This window comes from Bos javanicus, chromosome 7 (assembly GCF_032452875.1).
Source record: "Bos javanicus breed banteng chromosome 7, ARS-OSU_banteng_1.0, whole genome shotgun sequence".
NCBI classification, from domain to species: Eukaryota; Metazoa; Chordata; class Mammalia; order Artiodactyla; family Bovidae; genus Bos; species Bos javanicus.
The window spans coordinates 82,494,117-82,508,294 of NC_083874.1; the positions used below are offsets into that span (position 1 = coordinate 82,494,117).

At 36.2% G+C, this 14,178-nt stretch overlaps 1 protein-coding gene across 1 annotated transcript in view; it reads right to left on the bottom strand.

The window, feature by feature from the left end:
- Nucleotides 1–933: 933 nt before the first annotated feature.
- Nucleotides 934–14,178, bottom strand: part of TMEM167A (transmembrane protein 167A) — a 47,861-nt gene continuing 34,616 nt past the window's right edge. Inside the window, exons 3-4 of the mRNA XM_061424331.1 lie at nucleotides 12,041–12,075; nucleotides 934–5,460 (exon numbers count right to left, since the gene is read on the bottom strand). Of these exons, the coding sequence (XP_061280315.1) occupies nucleotides 5,390–5,460; nucleotides 12,041–12,075 (106 nt within the window). The 3' untranslated portion in view covers nucleotides 934–5,389. The remainder of the gene's footprint in view (nucleotides 5,461–12,040; nucleotides 12,076–14,178) is intronic.

The following is a 14,178-nucleotide window of genomic DNA, read 5'->3' on the forward strand; positions in this document are numbered from 1 at the left end:
ACTTACCCTTATTTCCAATATTATGTTTCTCTTTTTTTCCCTCCCAGCAATTCTGTTATGGTTGAGGATATTAATGCAAACCCTTTGAACAGAAAACAGATTTTGCTTTCCTACTATGTTAAACTCAATAGTCCCAAGCAAAGCCATTTTGAATTCTTTTGACATAAGTTGAAAATCAGAAATTTAGTGATTTTTATCAGTCTTACATCAACCAGTCTTATATCAACTGGTAGTTACAATGAAGCAGTGAGGGTGGTTTAAACTATACATTGAAGATACAACTAGGATACTGGTTTTCTCCTTTGTATCTGAAGTACTTTTTTGAGTTCTAAACTCAACTAAAAATACAGTCGTTGTAATTTCATTTGGTTAAGTCAATTCTTTCCAGTAACAGGTCTAACAAAAATTTGTTTGTGTAAGTGGAGGGCTGGGAAAGACCATGCTATCCAAAGCAAGGCACATAGTACATGTATGTTTTTTTTTCCTATTTTTCAACAAATGGTATAAATTGGTTAAATAATCTCACTCTGATGGATATTGCTCACAGATTTTGACAGCTACTTGCCAGAATATTTGGGCATCTGAAGGCTCTTAGTTGAGGACAGGTTGAAAGTAATTTTCAACAATTAACTGTCACTTTCACTCAGAATCAGATTTCCAATCTCTGGAGGGAATTCATGACTTTGTATTTAGTCATTTAGACTCTTGAAGGCTCACTCAAAGAAAGAGCAATGTAATACTATAGACTGAACAGCTTTAAGATGCAAAACAATATAAAAACTCTCCCAAACCAAACCTGACCAGCCACAAATTAAAATGCAGGCAAAAGAGAAACATATCTATTTGCATCCTACTCAAAAGGTGGCAATTTCAATACTTTTAACTTCTAAAACAACCCTCATTCATCTGACCAAAGACAAAAGTAGGAGGCTCTTGTGAGTTCATTTTGATTTTTATTACACACCACAGACATGTACACTAACCAGAGTAGGATGCTTCTTTGTACTCTCAAAATCACAGGAAATGTATTTCTACCTACCCTCTTTTTTGCAATACTGGAGTGGCATTTCAGACTACCATCTTGGAACTGGTTTAGGGCCAAGTAAAGGAAATCATGGAAGGCAATATATATAGCATAATCATGAGCTATTTTTGGAAGCTAGTAGTATCTACTACTTCTATAGCAGTAGAAGCTAGTAGCTAGTAGTTATTCTCAGGCAGACTGAGAGTAACAGGGCTGTGCAGTATTAAAAATGCTATTACTTGGGTATTAATTTTGTTGTTGTTCAGTCGCTAAGTTGTTTCCGACTCTTTTGAGACCCCATGGACTGTATACGGCTAGGCTCCTCTGTCCACGGGACTTCCCAGGCAAGGATACTGGAGTGGGTTGCCATCTCCTCCCCTAAGGGATCTTCCCAACTGAGGGACTGAACCTGCGTCTAATGCACTGCAGGCGGAGTCTTTACCACTGAGCCACCAGGGAAGCCCACTTCTTTTGTTCATCTCCTCTTATTAGTTAACAGGGAAAGTAAAAAAAGGGGGTCTGTAAGAATCTTTCATTCTTGTTTTCAACTTCCTGTGATACAGTATCTTCTCAAAGGGTTTGAAAGGAGCACATCTCCTTGTTTAGACTGAAAAGACTGGAAATCTCTTCTGTGCACCCAGCAAATGTAGAAATTACAACAACCTTCACGTTTGCACCTGTGCTTTAATAATCCTGACTACCCTTGGCATTGATAGAGTATGAGCTGCAAAGTTCCTAAGACTACCTGACCTCACTTGTAAGTTACCTTGGCTTTCTATGCTATGCATGTGTCTCTGAAGAGGATGCTATTGTATTCTTGGTCCAAAATAAGGTTGGCATGGATATATTCAATCTTTTTTACACATACACCAAGCAAGGAATTTTTTTCCCTACATTTTTTTTTGTCAGGCAAGAGAAAACACATTCCACTTCAATTTTGAGGTAGGTAATGAGAAAAATACAGGACCCTTTAGGATCTAACCTCTCTCCACCTTTCTAGGCTTATGTCTTAATGTAGCTGACCCTTGAACAGTGAGGGGGTAAGGGGTGCTGACTCTCTATGCAGTCCAAAATCTATGCATATCCTACAGTCTGCCCTCCATAACTATGGTTCTATATCCGCAGATTCAACCAACTTGGGACTGTTTATTACTAAAGCATTTACTACCGAAAAAAATCCAACATGTAAGTGGAGCTACACAATTCAAACTTGTGTTGTTCACGGCTCAACTCCACTTCCTAAGTGGCTTTCACAACAATCAACGTTCTGATGGTCCATGATATATATCCCTGGTGCATTTGCGTATTGCTCTTAAATTCAGTTTAAGCATTGCTTCTCTGGAAGGAAGTTCATATCTCTGATTGAACTATCACCTTTTTATTTTCTTCTAGAATCCTGGTATTATCTTGGTAATAAATCCTATCATATTGTACTTCATATAAATAACCTTATTTCTCTCTCACCTGCTACATTATGAACCACTAGAGTGAAGAAACTGTACTTGTCTTTCTATCTTCACTGATAATAGACCGAAGGCATTCTACTAATGCCTCTTAGAAATGTTGAAATATAAATATTCTATTTACAAGTGCTAGGTTTTTTCACAAAACTAGCCTGAGATCTGTTCATTTTTGACTTTGTGAACTTAGAGAAGTTATTTCATTCAAACCTCTATTTTGTCCTAGGTTAGGACTAGATCGATCTGCATTTTACTAAGATGATGGTGTCTATTACAAGTTACATACTACTACTTTTCCCAGCATAAAAGGGCTATTTTTGAACTTGATGATGCAAAGAACATTTAGGATAGTAGTGCCTGGCATAGCAGCATAAGCATTAACAGGATACTGGACTTGTATCTAAACATTTTTAAGCCACAGATGGAATTCAACAGACTATGTGTTCTTTTGACCATCTTTTTATGACTGCCTGGAAAGAAGATACGCTCCTGCCATTGGTACAGCTGAAGCCAATCAGGAACTAAACATCAACACAAAAATTCCAAGCAAGCTGGAATCAAGATTCTGGAGCCAGGAAGGAGATTAGGGAGAGTATTCAAATCTAGTAAACTGTGGACTTTAGTGCCCATCATCCCATCCGGTCTTGCACCAAGACTATGTGATACAGGCAGAACCTCTGATGTTTAAATTGATCCTTAATCCTCTTCTGCAACCTGTTAAGACCACAAAAGGAGTATCTGAATATTCTGTGGACTACTTAACTGTCTTCTCTGCCCTTTAGGTTAGACAACAGGCTTCAGTGGTAACTCTTGGAAAAAAAAAGAATATGCTGACTGCCTTTTTTCCCCACAGAATCCTGTGATTTTTTTTCCCACCTCCCAAAGATCTTAAGTTTCAAAAAGTCAGAATGGAGTCAGAAATAAGCTGTTTCCCACTTTGTTCAGCACCTATACACAGTAAAAAAAAAAAAAAAAAAAAGCTTACATGTTGCCATAAATTTTCCAAAGAAATTATTTCTACCTCTACTTCCACCTACCTCCTCTGAAATTCCAACTTAAAGAGATAGCCTAGAACTGATTATCTAGAATATTCTTGCCCTCTTCATATTAGCTTTGTGTTAGTAAACAACTAAAAAAGTTAGTTGACATAGCTTTACGAAAACCTAGCTGGCAGCAGAGTTGGACAACAGATGGCCACTCAGAAACTAGACCCAGGAAGGTTACTTACTCTGTATGCTGATAAGAGTTCTATTTTGGGGAATACCCTGAAAATCCTTGACCTAATGCAAAAGCCCAAGAGACAGTGCAGGTAGGAATAATTATCATAACCTGATTACCTGTCTAGGGCAAAATATACCATTTAAATCAGCTATAGATAAGCCAGAAATGTACAATAAAAAAGATACTGACAGCCTACAGAAGCTTTCATCTTTTGCAAAAAACAAACAAAAAAACCCAGCAACATGTAACAAGATTTTCTTAGATGTTTCCTAGAATTCTTACTAAGCACCTTAAAGTAGTCATAAAAATAAGTGACTTTTAGTTCCGTACTTTGTTTCTGCAGAAAGAGCTACTAGCAGGCTCACTTTATAATAACTCCAAACAGTTTTTTCTTAAAACAAAACAAAACAAAAAAGGTTTAGTCTTATCTTTATGGCAATTAATAGCTGACAACAGTATCTAATTAAAACTGTAACAGGCAATTTTTAGCTAAGAAGCTCTCCTTAGTTTTGAAATTTTAACTGAATTTTGGTTGAACCTTAAATGTTAACCATAAATGTGTAATAACTGCTCTACTACAAAATCTGTAAGTCACATTTCCAAAATTCCTGTTGCCTGGATGAAAATTACTGAAGGTTTTCCTTTATCAACAAAACTCAAAGACATTTATGTCATGGCATATGGTAAGTAGATTTGAAAGCTGTTTATCATCACTTAGTTACACAACATTCCAGTTCAAGTTGATATAGAAAACATAAACTAGATTGAGAGCAATGTATTAAATAAACAAAAACACAGTTTGTATTTTGGGGTAATTAAAAATGTACAGACCTAACACTAAAAAGAATGAAAAACACATCCAAGATTATCATTCTGTAATTGTTCTGTTTAGCTCTTTTTACTCTAAGCATGTAGTCTTATTTGGAGAATGACAGCTGGTCAAATTTTTGCTTAAGACATTTATCCATACTTAACCAGAGGTTTCAGAGATAATAACACCAGTCAGGTATTCTGAATTATTTTATGTTAAATAGGAGCATTTTCTCAATAGTCTTAACATTTTCTCTGAAGTCACATCTATCTTCCTCGTTAAGAACTACATAGGCTTGTTTTAAATAGTTTAAACACCTGTAATAAACTACAGATTGCTAAGAGTAGAGGTACTCTGGTTAATGCTCAAAATGGTATGGCCAGAGGAAAAGCCAGCATTATTAAATATGAATGCAATCCTTATACCAACACAAATTGAACCTTTTTTTTTCCAATAAAAAAGCTAGTCTGAAAAAAAGGTCTCATTCTATAAAGATTTATCATTTCCAAATCACAGTGAAAGGAACTTGAATAATTTACCGATTTTGTTTTCTACTATGTGCCTTAAAGATACCTCACTAAAGACTGGTATCTAGCACAAAAGAATGACATATGCAGAATGTAATATTGTAGCGACAGTACTGAGGTTGATTGTTACAGACACATTTCAACTCTGCATATTAAATGTTACATCCTAATTATTTATATAGAACATTGGTCCAATAACAAAAATGGAGAACAGCAGCTGAAAGTGTAGCTCATTCAATGTTGAGAGATAAAAGGGTTAACCATTCTTTCCACTATTTTCGGCAGATCAGTCCTTTTTTGTCATATTTAAATCTGATAGCGACTGGAATTCTGGCGTTGTTCCAAGCTACTGTATGAAAAGGATGCTGAAGGCCATCACGATACAGCACACTGCAACATACGGACTCTTCCGTTCACCTGGTGGAAAAGAGGCAGTTAAATACATTCATGTTAACTGAGTGGTGAACATAAGGTTATTACTACAGGGAGAGGCACGTACAAACCAAGATAAGATTCTTGCCTATGAAGTCCATACACTTAGGGGCAGGGGCAAAATGAACTACATGCAACATAAAAGTAAGTACACACCAGAATGAACTAAACGATACCGATCTAAGACCACCTCTTTGTCATGTCTTTAGAAAACACTGGATTTGCCATTTTAGTGTCACTGCATAAACCTACATATTGAAAAATGTAACAAAGAATGTAGGATAAAGACCCAAGAGGAATTATCTCAAAAAACTTGTAAGGGGAAAAAAATAGCATTCCTGAATGAAAATAAACAAGTATTCAACAAAACTGCATTTTAAAAATCAACATCACATAGAATGTCAAAAAAAAAAACAAACAAAGACGTTAGAGAAACCTAAACTATTTCTGAGATGGATTTCGTATCAAATCTTTTATAGTATAATTACTCTGGGTTAGAGACATAGAACAATCACTTCTGAATTAGTCAGTTTTCACATGTGTTTAAGGAGTGTCTGTTTATAGCTGGAGATTTTCCTTTGCATAAGTAGATCTGGAGTTGGCTTGTGCGATTGTCTTGCAAACAGAGATCCTGTGATTGTGAGCTAACTCAAACTTATCTTGTTCATTCCTGTTTCTTCAATAATTGCAAGACTGTACATACAAGGCACCGGGCATTTTTGTGCTGCTTTGAGGGCACACACGAAAGGAAGAAGGAAGGAAGGGGAAAGAGTGAGGACGTGCTACTTCTAGGAAAAAGCCTGAGTCTGTACCTGGTTCCTTTATAGAAGGGCTTTTCTGGTGGCTCAGAGGTTAAAGCGTCTGCCTGCAATGCAGGAGACCAGGGTTCGATCCCTGAATTGGGAAGATCCCATGGAGAAGGCAATGGCACCCCACTTCAGTACTCTTGCCTGGAAAATCCCATGGACGGAGGAGCCTACCAGGGGTCGCAAAAAGTCAGACAGGACTGAGCAACTTCACTTTCACTTTCCTTTATAGAGATGGTTTATACTCCCCTCACCTGTGTTTTTCTATGGTGTTTAAAATAATTTCTTTTCTAGTAACTAAGTTCCTTAATTCACTTACCAAGGTTAGTTAATTATTTCTGGAAAATGTCAATCTTGATCACTCTTAGCAATTAAAACCTTGAAGGTCATTATTTTCAGAGCTCCCTCACTGACATCATAGGGATACAACTGGTAAGTTTTTATCTTTATATCTATTCAATGGCAATATTCATATGACACATTTTACACACATACAAACAAAATAAACATTTGGTGTTTTTCAGAGTGTTCTATCCACAGACATTTAATGAACTGTGTTCCAACTAAATGAAAATTCAGAAAGTGAGAAAATACAGTTTTCACAATATGATCTCAACTGGAAAAAACAAAAAAAAACTAGAAAATAGTGGTGTTCCTTGTTTTTTTAGCAATGCTGATTCTTTCAGAGTAAAAAACTCAAGTTATCCAACAAAACAAGAACAAAAATCAATCAGACCAAAATTTCAGGTAGATCTCATAAGGAAGCCTGTCCCTATTTCCATAGGGCTGCTGCTGCTGCTGCTAAGTCACTTCAGTCGTGTCCGACTCTGAGCGACCCTAGAGACGGCAGCCCACCAGGCTCCCCTGTCCCTGGGATTCTCCAGGCAAGAACACTGGAGTGGGTTGCCATTTCCTTCTCCAATGCATGAAAGTGAAAAGTGAAAGTCTAGATACCCTTATTGTCAAATACAGCCTTCTTAAATACTAAAAGAAGAAATTAATACTGTCCTAAATTTGCCATCTGCTAAAAATTAATTTTTGAGGAAGTTCTTCTCTTCCTCATCCTCCAACTTAGAATACTATGATTTACATATGGGTTTCATTTTCCTGTTTTTAATTTTCTTAAAAGAGACTGCCATGTGGTAGAGCTAAACATCTTTAGTTGAACTAGGGTGAGAATGTTACTTCTTGTCTGGTCTGAGGTCTCTCTAAGTGAATGTGAAACAGTTGCTGTACTGTGATGTGTAACATGATAAGATGCTCTGGCTGGGCCTTTTCCCATTAAAATTGCATCCTTTCTTTGGGGATATATTCTGTGTCAAGATAAGAGGAACATGTGGTTGAGAAAGCTGCATATCAGTACCAACATTTTCTAAAACCCGTTGCCAAAATGAAAAGCTAATGGTTTTCACATAATTGGCAATATGTGAATAACTGAACTATTTAACCTATGATATTCATGCAGTCAAGAGAGGAAAATGGAAATAGATGGGCAAGCAAAAAAAGAAAAGGTATAGTTTATAATAGACATAAAAATAGATAATACTAACAGGATATTATTAAGAAAGCTATAAACTAGATGTCTGAAACCTTTACCTACACTTCCAAGCAACAACTGTGAACAAAGTCACCTGGATTAGTTACTAATGGAGTTGTACAATGTTTTCTAATATATTACATAAAAAAATGGATTTAAAATGCCTTAACATTTTCACCATAAGCCAATAATTTTAATGTTCGTATGACTCTAATCCTGAATATTTATTGGAAGGACTGATGCTGAAACTCCCATACTTTGGCCACCTGATGCGAACAACTGATTCATTGGGAAAGACCCTGATGCTGAGAAAGATTGAAGGCAGGAGGAGAAGGATTAGATGGTAGGATGGCATCACCAACTCAATGGACATGAGTTTGAGTAAGCTCTGGGAGTTGGTGATGGACAGGGAGGCCTAACGTGCTGCAGCAGTCCGTGGGGTTGGAGAGTCTGACACGACTGAGTGACTGAACTGAACTGATGACTCTAATCCAGTGATATTCCCTATCCCCTCAAACTGTCCATAATGTTTTTTTTTTTTTAACTGAATAGCTGATTTACAATGTTTTAGATATACAGCAAAGTGTTCAGTTATACATCCACATACATGTAAATATATACATACAGATATATTTATATATTTTTTCAGATTTATTTCCATTAAAGATATTACAATATAGTGAATATAGTTCCTTGTGCTATACTGTGCTGTGCTGTGCTTAGTCACTCAGTCGTGTCCGACTCTTTGCAACCCCATGAAATGTAGCCTGCCAGGCTCCTCTGTCCATGGGGATTCTCCTGTCAACAATACTGGAGTGGGTTGCCATGCCCTCCTCCAGGGGAACTTTCCAACCCAGGGATCGACCCAGGTCTCCTGCATTGCAAGCAGATTCTTTACCTTCTGAGCCACCATAGTAGATACTTGTTATTTATCTATTTTGTATGTAATAGTATTTGTTAATGCCAATTTCCTAATTTATCTCCCCACCTTTGTTTTCAATGTCTGCAAGTCTATTTCTCTTTTGTAAATAAATTCAAGATTCTACTTGTAAGTGGTACAATATATTTGTCTTCTCTGTCTGACTTACTTCACTTAGTATGATAATCTCTAGGTCCAACCAGGTTGCTGCAAATGGCATTATTTCATTCTTTTTTTATGGCTGAGTGATATTCTATAGCTGCAATGAACATTGGGGTGCATATATCTTTTCCTTTTCAAATGATGGTTTTCTCTGGATATATGCCAAGGAATGTGACTGCTGACTCATATGGTAACTCATTTTTTGTTTAAATAACTCAATTTTGTCTAAGGTATCTCCATACTGTTCTCCACAGTGGCTGTGCCAGTTTACAACAACAGTGCAGGATGGTTCCTTTTTCTCCCCGCCCTCTCCACCATCTATTATTCAATGGCCATTGATGATGGCCATTCTGACCAGGAGTGAGGTGATACCTCATTGTAGTTTCGATTTGCATTTCTCTAATAATTAGTGATGTTAAGCATCATTTCATGTGCCTGTTCATGTATGTCTTCTATGAAGAAATGTCTATTTAGATCTGCCCAATTTTTGACTGGGTTATCTGTTTAATATTTAACTATACAAGCTGTTTGTGTATTTTGAAAATTAATTTCCTTGTCGGTCACATCATTTGCAAGTATTTTCTCCCATTCCATAGATTGTCTTTTCATTTTGTTTATGGTGTCCTTTGCTGTGCAAACACATGTAAGTGTGATTAGGTCCTATTTGTTTATTTTTGCTTTTGTTTCCTTTACTCTAGGAGTTGTATCCAAAATAATACGGTGCAATTTATGTCAGAGAGTCTTCTGCCTATATTTTCCTCTAGAGGTTTCACAGTATCTAGTCTTAAGATACTTAAGACCTAAATATGTGTTTATTTTTGTACGCTGTTAGAGAATGTTCTAATTCCATTGTTTTACCTGTGGCTGTAAAGTTTTTCCAGCACCACTTATTGAAGAGACTTTTTCTCCACTGTATATTCTTGCCTCCACTGTTGTGGATTAATTGATCATAAATGCATGAGGTTTATTCTTGTCCTTTCTCTTAAAGGACACCCACAAAATTTCACATGTTTTAGCACCCAGGGCCAAAGCAGTGACTTGATAGGAGCCTCAGTCAAACCTACCTTCTGGCCTTGGAGAATCTCCTGGAGAAGCAAAAGGCGACTGCATCTTACCTTCGGGACACAGACACTGATGGGAGCCATTCTGAGTTACTTCTGTCATATGGACACTGGCAGGCACCACTGTAGAATCTTCCCTCTAGCTTATGAGTGGTAGGACCCAAATGTGTCCTTGCCCAACAGCTTACAGGTGAGTGCTGAGACACCTCAAGCTAAGCAACCCATCTGGTAAGAACAGAGCCACATCCATCAGCAGACATGCTGCCTTAAGAGCCCACAGCTGCCTCTGAACATGGCCCTATCCACCAGAGGGTTCAGTGCCCCATTCCACTTACCAGTGGGCAAGCACCAGCCCCAGAAACCCATGGAGCCCAGTCCTGTCCTCAGAGAAGCCTGCTCTAGCCTCTGGATCAGCCTCACTCTGACAGGGGGCAGACACTAAATGCTAGAAACTTAGTGACAATCCTGCAACCTACAGACTCAGACTGCCCCCTAAACCCCCATCGCAGCAGGCCAGGCCCTGCCCTGGGTCCAGTTGGGACATGGTCTGGCCCACTGGCAGGCCAAGTTTCAGAACACCCTAGACACTGTACCAAACTGTGTCAGGAACTCCTCCCCATCCCCACCAGTGGTGCTGGGAAAACTAGACAGCTACATGTAAAAAAATGAAATCAGAACAGCTAGTTCCTCACACTATATATAAAAATAATCTCAAAGTAGATTAAGGACCTAAATGTAGGACTGGAAAACATAAACTCCTAGAAGAAAATAGAGTGGAATACTCTTTGACATAAATCATATTTTGGGGGACATATCTAAAGGAAACAAAAGCAAAAATAAACTAACTGGATCTAATTAATGTTAAAAGCTTTTCCACAGCAGAAGAAACTATCAACAAAATGAAAAGACAACCTATTGAATGAGACAGAATATTTGCTAATGCCATGACTGATAAGGGATTAATATCCAAAATCTATAAACAGTTCATACAACTCAACATCAAAAAAAACAACCCAATTAAACCTGGGCAGAGGCCTGAGAGAAAGTTTTTCAAAGAAGACATACAGATGACCAACAGGCAGATGAAAAGATGATCAACATTATTAATCATCACAGAAATGCAAATTAAAACCAAAATGAGATGTCATCTCACACCTGTTAGAATGGCTATCATCAGAAGGGACACAAGAAATGTTGCTGAGGTTATTGGTGGAAATGTAAATTAATGCATCCTCTATAGAAAACAGGATAGAGGTTTCTCAGTAAAAACAGAACTACAATATGACCCAGCAATTCAAACATACAATATGACCCAGCAATAAGACCACAGAACTGGTCTGTGGCCCAGAGGTTGAGGAGCCCTGTTACATACTATTTTGCATCAATTACACTTCAATAAAAAAAAATTATTGGTGAATAAAGTATATTTTAATTCATTTACTTACCAATTATTTGAGAATCTAGTATGTGCTGGGTATTGTGTTAAATACTATACATAATGTTATGGGACAATGAATATTAATATATATTGTTATCTAACCATTTACACACTTAAGATGCTACTAACTTTATTATGAAAAGTTAGAAGATATCCACGTTTACACAAAGTTCAAGAATGATCACATACATGGATTCAAGAGATGAAATAGTTCATGTTTTCTAAAAGCAACTAGTAAGAGTCTATGACTTACCAGAGGACAATTAGATAGTTGCTCAGCAAGCCTTTCATGAAATGCAAAAATCATCCTCCGTTGTGGAAATGGTACATGTTATATGAAGCAGCATGCTCTACACAATGTGTGCATATACATACTTGCCTGTAACCTCAAAACCAGGAATGCAGACTGTTTACTGTCTAAATTACAGAGACCTTTGACCTGCTTTCCATCTCCCTATTAGTATGTGTGAAACCGTTTTAAATAGAGTCAAGAAAAGAGTTATGTGGAACTCTATAAAGTACTGCAAAAAGGTACACAACTGGGAAGTCTGCACTTTAAAAACTGACATTTGGTTTGTTTGAATATAACTGGCCAACAGTTTACAGCATAAGAAAGTACAGAGGTAATAGACAGAGACTCACCAATTCTGGCACACTTCCAAAATATACCCAACAACCTGCAGAAAATAAAAAAGTAGCTACCGATTACTGGGAAAGACAGATTATTCAGTATCATATAGGTAATTTATTACATACTAGCATTTTAACTGCTGATGTATTGCTTTAAACTGAAATTCATTTGATACTGAGCCACTACTTATTTAGAAAAGTAGGACACAATAGCTCATCAACCATCAATGTACAGAAACTATTAGAAATTGGAACATATGTGGTGTCACAGGTTGGGCCCAAAGTAAATTAATGTAAGAATGGCAAAAATTTGCACAAGAGCTTACTATTAAAAGATTAATTCAATCAACTTCAAGTGCTTTACCTTCAAAAGCAAAAAACACATAACGCTGATTTAAATAAACATTAATTTTGAAAAAACAGTAAATGGACACAGTTGGTTTTGGATAAATTTTGACATTAACTGAAAAAACTTTCCTGAATGTAGTTCTATATTTAAATGATCTATAATCATGAACTCCAATGACAGTATTTATATGACCATAACATTAAATGAGGAGGAATACAAAAATATGAGCCTATATTTCCATGTAATATATTCAATATAACATATCTCAACATAAGAAAACATTGGTTAGGGATATTGTATATGAAACTATAATTTCATATAAAATTAAAAATACATATTTAAAATACATATATTCTGGAAATACTAAAAATTAGACTAATATTTCTATTTCAGTTCCATGAATAAATACATTATAAATACATATTATATGGATATATCACTTATTTTGCAAGTATTAAAAAACACCAGCTTAAAAACAATGACATTAATGAATAGATTATAGACAATTATTTTGATGTGACAAAAGAACAGAAATATATATAGTATTACACATGGTTACAAATCAAGATAAATTAACATTAATATTACTGCAGTGAATTAGAATTGTTATAGGAAGAAAATCATGTTTATATTTGAGAGAAATTATATTTTCTTTGCCCAAAGAGATGGCTGGCAATAAATCGTTATATTGGAATGGTTAAGACTGAAAAAAAAAATGCTGACTCAATGAAGTTCCATACATGTTCCTCCTCTGAAGTATACAGTAATTTCCTGACATCATAGCAAAAAGTCCCTTAGTTCAGATTAAATGAAATGGGCAAAAATATAAGTATTGTGAAGGATAGGAATTCTGACAGGTGAAACTTCACTATAGGAATAAAAAGGACAAATGTATACTCTTGAAAGCAAAGGATCAGGGCTAAACTGTGCCTAAGTTCAATTCTACTTAATTGGCTGCATAACTATGAGCAGGTTATTTCATCTCATTTTAACAGGGTTGCTATAAGGGTTACATGAGTTATTACACAGAAAGTCTTTAGAACAGTGACTAACATGTGCTGTGTTCAATATTACATAGGCTAAAGGTATGGACAATAACTCCAGGTATCACTAACATTGGCTTACACTTCATCAAAAAATGGAAGACAACTGGTTAGTGATCTGCAATGCCCTGCAAACTTGATTCTAAAAATCTATTGATTATAAAATGAATTATTGACTCAAAGCTGCTCGGGTTGAGGTATTCAGAAGTAGGACACTTGAAGTTCCTCTATGGGAAGCTAAGGGCCCTTCAGAACAGTCTGAAACCATATCATCATAGTCAAGGTCTTTTCAGGTCTTATAGTCTAGAAATTAGCATCAAAGCATCAGTAGGAAATTGTTATAACAGAACATATTAAAAGCTACTTAAATGAAAAAAATTCCTAATTTGGCAACATAAGAGATTATTTGGTACTGCTTTGGCCTTTTTCACATATTTCCCTACCTAGACATTTACACGATATCCCAAATGCTAAAAGGAACTTAAGCTGGTAAACACCAATACAAATATGCTGCTTAGTTTTTAAAGACATAAGCCAGTAAGCATATATGCTGATAAAATTATAAAGTCTATGAAAATAGGAAAGTAGACAAAATAGCAACTCTTCTCTGCTGCTTTTAAGTTCTATACTATTTGAAGCAGCAAAAAATGAAGTTGCTATTTTCAACAGTGAAGTTATTAAGAACTCATTTTATCTAATTGGTCCATTTTATCTAATTAGTTCACTTAAGCATGGAATACTCAGTATAATCAAAGGAA